At 46.0% G+C, this 10,211-nt stretch overlaps 1 protein-coding gene across 1 annotated transcript; it reads left to right on the top strand.

Moving 5' to 3' along the window:
* The first annotated feature begins 325 nt into the window (after positions 1-325).
* On the top strand, positions 326-9,995 carry LOC126539003 (phospholipid scramblase 3-like). Its single transcript, XM_072285233.1, has 3 exons — positions 326-512; positions 5,317-5,531; positions 9,654-9,995. Exons 1-3 carry the CDS (start codon positions 326-328, stop codon positions 9,993-9,995), a joined length of 744 nt encoding a protein of 247 aa, XP_072141334.1.
* Positions 9,996-10,211: the final 216 nt, after the last annotated feature.

Raw genomic sequence — 10,211 nt, 5'->3', positions numbered from 1 at the left:
CGGACCTACGGCCGGACCTATGGCCGGACCTATGGCCGGACCTATGGCCGGAATGCCTATGGCCGGAATGCCTATGGCCGGACCTATGGCCGGAATGCCTATGGCCGGAATGCCTATGGCCGGTCCCATGGCCGGACCTATGGCCGGAATGCCTATGGCCGGACCTACGGCCGGATGGGCTATGGGCGGACCTATTGCCGGACCCATGACAGGACCCATGGCCGGACCCATGGCCGGACCTACGGCCGGACCCATGGCCGGTCCCATGGCCGGACCTACGGCCGGTCCCATGGCCGGACCTATGGCCAGAATGGATATGGCCAGAATGGATATGGCCGGAATGCCGGTGGTTGGCGGTCATATGAATGCGTGGCGCGGACCCTACGTACAAATGCCGATGCCGGGATTGGCGCCGTCGGAAGTCCCGGAGTACCGGGGCTGCCCCGCGGGCCTGGAATATCTGAAGAAGATCGACCAACTGCTTGTCCACCAGCAGGAGGAGTCGGAGGAAAGTACGTGTCGCACCCCGGTGCGGTCGATTGGCGGACGAGACACAGACTCGATCGGAAATCGCGCAAAATTACAGGGCGTTAGAAAGTGTCATACACAAGAGCCCTCACTAGCATCGAAGTGTACATTTTTTTTGAAGTAGCACATATAAGTATGCCACTTTGCAAGAAAAACGCGAGAACACGTGAAGGGACCATGAGTGGACGCAAAACAAGAATGCAATCCCTCCAATTAGAACGAAATTCCCTTCGAAAGGAGTGAAATTGCGAGGAAAGCTTACACAAGCGTCACCATTCTTCTCGATTTGGAGGGTGTGAGATTAGTGGTGCGCGCTCATCGTGATAGTTTTACAGTATGGCGTAATCTACAAAAAAAAGTTGCTCAATGCCGCTTTTAACGCCGTGCAATGACAGGTGGTTATCTTTCTTGCTTACTGATCTTATTTGAGTGTTCGCGCATGCGCTTACACACACGACGCCCCGTTCGTTCTACATGGAAATGTCCGCATATCTAAGGAACCCGGTAAATAGCGTTAAAAATTATGGTGTTTTACGTGCCAAAAACACGATCTGACTATGAGGCACGCCGTAGTAGGGCCACGTGGGGCTCTTTAACGTGCACCTAAATGTAAGTATGCGGGTGTTTTCGCATTTCGCTCCCATTAAATAATGTTACAACGACACTTAAAAACTGCTCTCTTTTTTTTTCGCAACCTTTTTTCATTGTTGGTGTCGCGATTGGCTTCTTGGCACAGGCTACCAGGATTATCGGGACAATGAACAACAGCCTAACGCCTGATCACTTGGTTAGACACACTCATGCTTTGTTGCTTCTTTATTAGGGTCCTGGTTACTTTGGAGAGCTTGCCTACTGGTGGCCGTGAGCGTTACCTCCCAAATGAATTTCTGCTTCCGAAATCAGCCTAGATCTTCCTGTTCTAAAACTACACATTTCTTTGCGAGCAGACGAATCCAAGCTGGTGGCCAGCCTGAATTCGTCTGCTTTCACCTTTAGGCCGTCTGGGTAGGCATATTTCTTTTCGATTAAGTACTGTAATACGCTAGCATATACAGTAACTCTATTCTAGTGTAGAATCGCTTCTTTGAATCTCCTTATCTGTGCAAACGCTGAATTGCCTCTCAAAGTCGCGGGTCACTGGTGTAACTGATTTCTTCAAGTTAAATTCGGGTGGAAGCATATATCGCTGGGCTGCTGTCATTGCTTCCGTTTGGCATTGTGTTCGGTTTTGCAAAAATCACTTAAAAGATTGGGTGAATTTGTATAACAAAGAGTTTTTTTTTTCGGACAGTCTGCTGTTGCCGCACACGAAAGCGCGGTCCACTGGCGTTTCTTGCTTTTCTTTAATGCGGAAAAAACTTTAATGCCTTAAACAACCAAAATTTCGAGCACGCTTAAGGTTCGCCTTTAAATGTGGGACACGATAGCATTCAAATATATCTGACTGCTTCTCACGCTTCCCGGCCACTGCAGCTTATCTAAGACTAATGTTTACCAGGAAGCACTAGCTGGCGGCGAACGCTATGCAGGAAGGCGAGCTTTCTGGTAGAAACGCGGCCTCTTGCGTGGGCCTATCCTGGAGGTTGTGTACAGCCGCGCAAAGAAATCATTTTCAGGTTTCTGTTATTGTTCCACACTTCTAATAGCTCAATATGAGAAGATGTAACCTAAAACGCATGCAATGTCGGTGTTTTGTTTCATGACATTTGTTTCTGGGCGGTGATTCTCCGAATTTCAAGGAATTAACTGTCTTGACGGTTACCGCCTTGAATCCCTTCTTTCTCGTTGCTCTGTTGACGGCTGAGGAACACTAATTGATCATGCGCTGTCCAACCACCTTTGTCCTCCTTCCGCATTCATTCTTCAAAATCTTATTACGGAGCACTTCCTCATACCTCTCTCCTTTCAGAAGTCTTCGCATCAATTACAGAAGTTTTGTTAAACACATTTTAGGTCGTGTTAAATCTGTACAATTAATATATAGAACTGACTGGTCTTGTGTTACGGTAATGGATAATGTATTCAGCTATAGAAACTTTGTCTCAATAATAACCAACTGTGTCACTTCATTCACAACGTCTGTTCAGTGCCATAAATGTCATTCATCTCCCAGGAATCCCTGGATAACATCAGGATTACTTGATAGGTTACGTAAAAAGGTTAACCCATATTAAAAAAAGACTAAAAGGCAACCACTTAATCAGCGCTTAAAAGATCGCTACCAACAATATTGTAACACCTTGAATACACTGATGAAAAATGCGAAGAAAAGCTATTACCAAAATGAAATCACTCGTTCTGGTTTACTTAAAAGAAACAGTGCCATTTGCTCAATTCTTTTCTCAATAAACCTATAAATACTACTATAACCATTATTACTCGCCAAGGATCCATTATCTCTACCCCAGTCGACATTGCTAACAAATTCAGTAAGTACTTCACCATTCCTGATCCATCTGTTCCCCGAGACAAACTTCTTTATTGCAGTCATTCATTTGTTCTTTTCCGCACAACTCCAGAAGTGGTAAAGCGTCAAATAAAAAACCTAAAATAATGTAGTGCTGGTGTAGCCAATATTTTCTAATCACATAAAACTGGTTGCTGTTGTCATTGCAAATGTGCTCGCTTTCATAAGTAATCTAATTTTTCGAACACGTATATTTCCCAGAGCGGAAAAAATTTATTATTAATAGAGTTTTATTTTCTAAATCTGCTTCTAAACCTCTTTTAAAGTTACTTACCTGATCTTGAGCAAATATACATTTCTGGCGTTCATTCTAACAAAATGACAATTACCATCGGGGTTCCATAAGGCTCAATTCCGGGTCCGCTTTTATTTTTGTTATATATTAGCCTTCTACCTACATGTCTACATTCACTAACAGAATGCATCGTATATGCCAACAACACCACTTTTTTATCTCCGGGTAACTGTTTAAACAATCTTATAATGACACTTAGCGCTCATCTTATAAATAACTCTACTTGGTGTGCTAAAAACGAACTTCTAATTATTCCGTCTAAAACTAAATTCGTAATCTTCAGTTCCATACCCAATTATGATTTGCACGTTCTGCCAATTTTTATTGATTTGCATGCTATTTATCCCTCCAACCATTGTTCAGCACTTGGTGCCGAATTTAACTCGCGCTTAAAATATAACTTGCATATCCATGAACTACAAAGAAAATCTTCATACGTGATTAGAATTCTACTCGAAGCTAGGTGTTATTTTGATTTACATACACAGCCATATAAGCTATTGCATAACATCCTGGGGTCCAACCTATCACTCACTTTTCGTCATTACATGTCCGAAATCAAGTCATCCATATTAATACTAAGAGTAATCGCCGATCACATGTTACAGAACTGTACCGCGATCTTGCTGCTACTTTATTCTCATCATTTAAACGTTTGCTTCGTGATTTTATTCTTCTCCAATAACACCATATGGCAAATGAAATAACATGTCCTTTATCGTTTCTTTCTACATAATGACTGTGCATTCACTGACTAGAATTGTTTAATCACTGAAATGATTGTGCTTGCTTAATTATTGTATTAATAATTCTGTTACTGCTCGTATTTTATAGTAAATGTTTCTTTCATTTGCTGTTTAGCAGTTCTGCATTTCATGTACCATATCATAGGAGGTACCCCTTAGTGTTTTCACTATGGGACTTGCTCCTGTAGAATATCATACCCAACTTTGTATATGCTTTTTTTATCAGAATAAACCTGAGAACTTCGAAACCTAGTGTATGGAATGACACGCGAAGTTGACTGCACTTTAAGCGCGCAAATCATGGGGTAGTCTGTCAACGTTTTGTAACCTACACGACCATGACACGAAACCATGTGGCAAGAACAAGTCTGCAGGTACTGACGCAGCTACAACTTGCCACTGTTACGAAAAAAAAAAAGAACTTTGTGAAGAATATAAGACAAGGTATGAGGAACATTAGCGAGAGAATATGGCGTGGAGATATAGTCCGCATATACCGCATGTGAAATAGCAAGGCGTGGAATATACATGTACCGAAATATATGCGGGAATTTTCGCTCACGGTCACGTCGGCACCGACGCCGACACCGGATTTTCTGCGACACGGGGCCCTGAACGCTATCGCGTTAAAATATAAATTACATCCATGTCGATCGCTGGCATGCGGCATGAATGTTACCGACTGCTTCCCCTGCGCGACCACTCCGTAACGGCGAAGATAATTTATGACGAGAATCGATCACGTGAAGGTGACTAGCCAATCAGATGCTCGGTGAAGGGAAAGGGGTCGCGCGGTGCGTACCAAACTCCACTGACCTTAAGATAGTGACATCTACGGCCCATTAACCCGCTAATCTGTAAGCACAGATAAGGACAATCTAAATCTCTCTAATAAGCAGTTGGAATGTGGACACGCTAACCACTGAGATATCGCGCAACTTTCGCACTTGGCAACTTTTTATAGGTTTTCTGAGAATACTCGCCCCCCATCGAAGTTCGACAGCCGTGGTCGGGTTTCCATCTCGCGGCCTCGTGTTTAGTAGCCCAACACCATAGTCACTAAGCGACTGCCGCGGGTTATTTGTTAACCGTTCAAAGACCCCCTCCCCCTCCCCATTACAGGAAACGTTAAGTACACGTCTCAATATAGTCTCCTCCTCCTCCACGCTTTCAATTGGTGACTGACTGCACCGTAATTACTTTCTTAAGAGACAGGTGACTGCGCGAACGTTGGCAGAGTCGCACGCTTTCACTTGCTTTCGTGTGTTAAAATCGCGCAGGTTTCCTGCCGTTGGAGATGGGGAAAGAATACGTCGTGAAGAACAGCATGAGCCAGTTCGTCTTCATGGCGATAGAGCACAGCAACGTCATCAGTCGCCAATTCAGCCGCATCCGGCCCTTCGTGATGTCGCTGGTCGACTACCGCAAAGTCGTAGTGTTGCGGCTTCAGCGGCCACTTCGCTACGACTGCACCCTCTGTTTTTGCTGCCTCCAGGCACGTGTATATATTCTCCAGTGCACCGTGAGGCTAGAGTTGTTCAGTTGTACAACCAGCGCACGAATCTTTTCCGAATTGCGGAAACTCGTGCGGACTTTCTCATCGAGTCGCAGCATTGCCCGATGGGGTTCCCTGGGCGTCGCAACATTACCCACTTGACGGCTGTAATTATCCGTGACCCCCTCCGCAAACGCATTGCAGAAACTGCGCTGCTTAGCCGTCGAACTACCGTACAACAATCCAGAGGGGAGGTAGACAGAATGGTAGGGAGGAAGGTAGGGAGAGGAAGCAGGGAGAGGAGGCAGAGTAGAGGCAGAAACGACCATTTCGCGAAGCGAGAGAACAAACAGCCCTGAAACTCTTCTGGCCCAGCTTCCATAGATGAGGGGAATGTGGGATGTGCGCAAAACGCAACGCAAGAATGCATTAAAACGCTACCACTTGACACGACAGCGCTTGCGGACAAAGTAGATAAATTTAGTTTCAAGGTACGGTACAGTACGGTACGTTTCGGTAAATTTCCGAAAAGTAACACCTTGCAAATTTGTCAAGCGGACAACTGACGCCGGGTTTGCAGACGGAAAGCGGCACTAAAGCACCGTAACGTTTAGGCGACATGCCCAGAAGCGGCCGCACGTCAAATCAATGCTTTGTCTGGAGAAGTAGCTTTGCGGCTATGGCGTTGCGCGAGGTCTCAGGTTCGATCCCGACCGCGGCAGCCACATTTAGATGGGGGTGAAATACAAAAGCGCTCGTGTACCTATATTTACTAGCACGTTTAAGGAACCCCAGGGGGATCCAAATTCCTCTGGGGAGTCCGCCACTAGTCCTGTTTCCCTTAAGACCAGGAAAAAGACACTCTCTCTGGAGGAGTGCCAAGTTACTGACCTTGGAAACATCTTTCATTCCAGGCTCACCTTCTCGCCTCACAAAGAATGTATCGCTACGCGTGGCCTGCGCGAACGCGGCGTGCGCACCATGGGCACAGAGAGTCGAACCCTGAGGAAGTTCACAAATGCAGGCCTGCAGAACCCTCGCCAAGACACTACAAATGAATTAAAATTCATTAGCTTAAGCTGTACGCATCCTTCTGCGGACGTCTGCTGGAATATGCGGCTGTCGCCTGGAACAGCACTTGCCGGTCTGACGAAAATCGAGTAGACAAAAGTTGTGAGAAAATTTGTCTTTATACATCGATATCGGTGCTCCAGGCAGGTCGGCAGTGAAGAACAGCCTCGTTGTCAGTCCTCGCTTAGACTAGAAAACCTGGCCTGATGACGCGTGAAGGCTAATTTAAATTTCTTGTGTCCCGCCCACACGTACTCAGTGCTCACTCTCTCCCTTTCTCCTTTTCTATTCCCCTTTCCCCCACCCCCAGTGTAGGGTAGCAAACCGGATACTCTTGTGGTTGACCTCCCTGCCTTTCCTGTCCTTGCTTTCGCTCTCTCTCTCTCTCTTGGTCAAGGTTGTAAATGGTGTCATTGACTGCACAGAAATATTGCATAAGGCTGCTGCAAATATTTTGCGGGAAGAAGAACAGGGTACGTGTCTAGACCTTATTATGTGCCTGCTTCTGGCGCCCCAAATCCCTCGGACAGGGTTCTGCAGGCCAGCAACGAACGCTCAGACGAAATTGGCATGTTCCACACACATTTGTCAACTTTCAAAGCAGTACTCGAATGAAATTCTTGACCTATTTTCAGTAATGACAATGTTGTTTCTGTATGTTATGTGGTGGACCATTGTGGTATGGCATGTGTACTTTGTTCTTGTTTGCTTGTATCTATGTTTCCGCCTTGTTCCATGTTAATGGTACCATGTGCTTGGTATGCAGACTTTCAGAAACTTAATTTTTTTATGTGCTCAGGGTGTCAATAAGTTGACATTTCCTAATTCCCTGCGTTTTCCAGGTTTTCCCCGAACATCTTTGCAAAATTCTCTGAATGAGCTAGAACTTTGTTTTATGTCAAGACAGGCTGACACCATGTTGCTCGATGCTGTCAGTCTCTAGTAAGCATGTTGAAACAAAAAAAAAAGACTTAATCCAGTTTGAATAGTAAGTAGTATTATCTATTTTATTTAAAAAGAAAACAGAGGGCCCAGTGAAATATGGTAAAAATCATTCCAAATTGAGTCGAAAATTTTCAAATACGAATGAAAACGAGATGCATGCATAAGTAAATATTTTTGAATATGAGCTATTTCTATCAACTGATAACAAGCTCATCAGTTTGAGGCCTGAAATTTGTCACAACTAAGAATCTCGCTCAGCAGCTCGAAAGTCAACCTCAACTGTCCTGACATACTCTCAGCAAGTACACATCTCAGTGTTGGGTTTCACTACTTGAATGTTTTTATTTTGATTTGTTTGAGGGGCACCTCACGTCGGTGTCAGCCAACACTGTTTTTTGAGCTCAAGCTCCTTGAAAGAAGTAGCGGCACGCTTCCTTTCCCGTTCATTCATCAACGCGTAGGCCCTTTCTGTTCTGGTTCTCGTTCCGTCGCTCGTTCGCCCCACGGACCATTTCACGCATCCTCTTGGTTAGTTTCACAGTCAACGTTCGATTTTTCGGACTCCCAAGGGTTCGCGAGAACGTCCGAAAAATCGGACAGTTCGAAAAAATGAATGCGTGACTTTTACTGCCCTCAATGGCTCAAATCGCCGTAGGAACATCCGAAAATGCTCGGAAGGCCTGCCAGTACACTTACTAGGCGCATCGGAGCTCGTACTGTGACAGGACATGGCACGTGCACGCGTGTGCAATTAAAGAATACATACTGTGTCCCGGGACATTTGCCCCTTCACATGCCTGTTATGCTTCGACGCTATACTTTCATATGCTTCACCGATAACACTGCTGCACTGAGACGAAGCTGACTTTCGGAAACCAACATTACGCAACGCCATGTGCCATCCCAGCTTCGAAGCCAGTGGCGAAAATTACAAAGGCGGAGTCGGTGCCATTGCTGGCAACGCCGAATTCATTCAATGAAAAACACGGTACAGAACGACAAGAAGCCTAATAGCGAACGTCGAAGCAGCTAAGCCTAGCGTTGCCGCGGTGGTGGCTACAGCTGCCAGCGGATCTGCGCGCGAGAGGGCCGGTTCGAGGCGGCAAGGTAATCAAGATGGCGGCGGTGGTGGTGTCTTTGATTAAAGCCGTTTCGGACCTGCTGTCACGCGAAAAACTCCGGAAAGTCGGACGGCGAAGGGTTCTCGCGTCCGAAATTTCGAACGCTCTTTTATACATTGACTCTTGGGGCACGTGGCGGTGCCGCGAAGCCGTCCGAATTATCGGGCGTCCAGAAAGTCTGTCGTTGACTGTGCGCTGGCAACTCCTCCAGCGGACGACTCGGCATCAAAGAGGATACATTACTCTTTTACTCGAGCCATAATTAGGGCGACTTTCGGTCTCTTTCAACAAAATTACTGCTCATTTTCCCTGATTGAAGTACAAATTCTCTTTTTCCCTATTTCCCGGCTATTCAAGATCCCTGAGAATTCCGGGTTTTTCCTGTGGGTAGGCACCGATTATTATTAACGCTTGCTTTCATGATCTCGATAATTTTCATAACTCGCTCTCATTGTTTCTTTAAATTAAATTATGGGGTTTTACGCCGTAGTTAAGGACTCCGGAAATTTCGACCACCTGGGGCTCTTTAACTTGCACCTAAATCTAAGTACACGGGTGTTTTCGCATTTCGCATCCTTCGAAATGCGGTCGCCGTGGCCGGGATTCGATCCTGCGACCTCGTGCTCAGCAGCCTAACAATATAGCCAGTGAGCAACCACGGCGGTTCATTGCTCCTTTCTGAGCTTTGCCTTGTTGTGCCATAGTTTCATGCATTGTTAGACTGCCCTCTCCTCAGTTTCCTTTTGCTTTTACATTGCGCTTAGTAGCATCTACTCTCCTTTTCATAACTGTTGTTTTTATTTATTGCTTTTTTATTATATTCCCCTGCAGCGTTCTTGTTTGTTTTTGGATTTTAATGTACGCGTGCGCCAGTACTTAGACAATAAGGTTGTTCCTGGGCACGTTAAATAAACATCATTGACTGATTATTTATTATTATTATTATTATTATTATTATTATTATTATTATTATTACTGCGCGCAGGTAATGGACGTGCACGATGCTTCCGGTGCCGCGTTGGGCCACCTTCATATGGAGTGCAACATCCTAAAGCCGAACTTCTCGGTGCTGGACAGCGACAAAAACGTTGTCCTGATGATCAAAGGCCCGGTGTGCACATCGGCCATCTGTGCCCAGGACGTGGTCTTCGACATCCTAACCATAGACGGCGTCACCAAGATTGGCGCGATAACGAAGGTCTGGGCCGGATTGATGCAGGAGTACCTCACCGACGCCGACAACTTTGCGGTCACCTTCCCCATGGATTTGGACGTGAAGATTAAGGCCGTGCTGCTCGGCGCGGTCTTTCTAATCGTGAGTAGTTGACTGATTCTGCATTCTTAGTGCGGTGTAGGGCTACTAATGTTGACAACCTGGGGATTCCTTCCTAACACTGAAAGCTAATTACATCGAGAGTTCTTGCATTTGGCCTCCGCTGATATTCGGCCACCGCTGCCGTGCAGTCGCACCGGCGACCTCGTGCTGAGCAGCGGAACCCCACGGCCAGTGAGTAGCAGTGGCGGGTGACTGAGAGTGGACGGC

The sequence above is a fragment of the Dermacentor andersoni genome, chromosome 11, assembly GCF_023375885.2.
Source record: "Dermacentor andersoni chromosome 11, qqDerAnde1_hic_scaffold, whole genome shotgun sequence".
Lineage (NCBI taxonomy): Eukaryota > Metazoa > Arthropoda > Arachnida > Ixodida > Ixodidae > Dermacentor > Dermacentor andersoni.
This window is presented reverse-complemented; position numbering and strand designations above follow the sequence as displayed.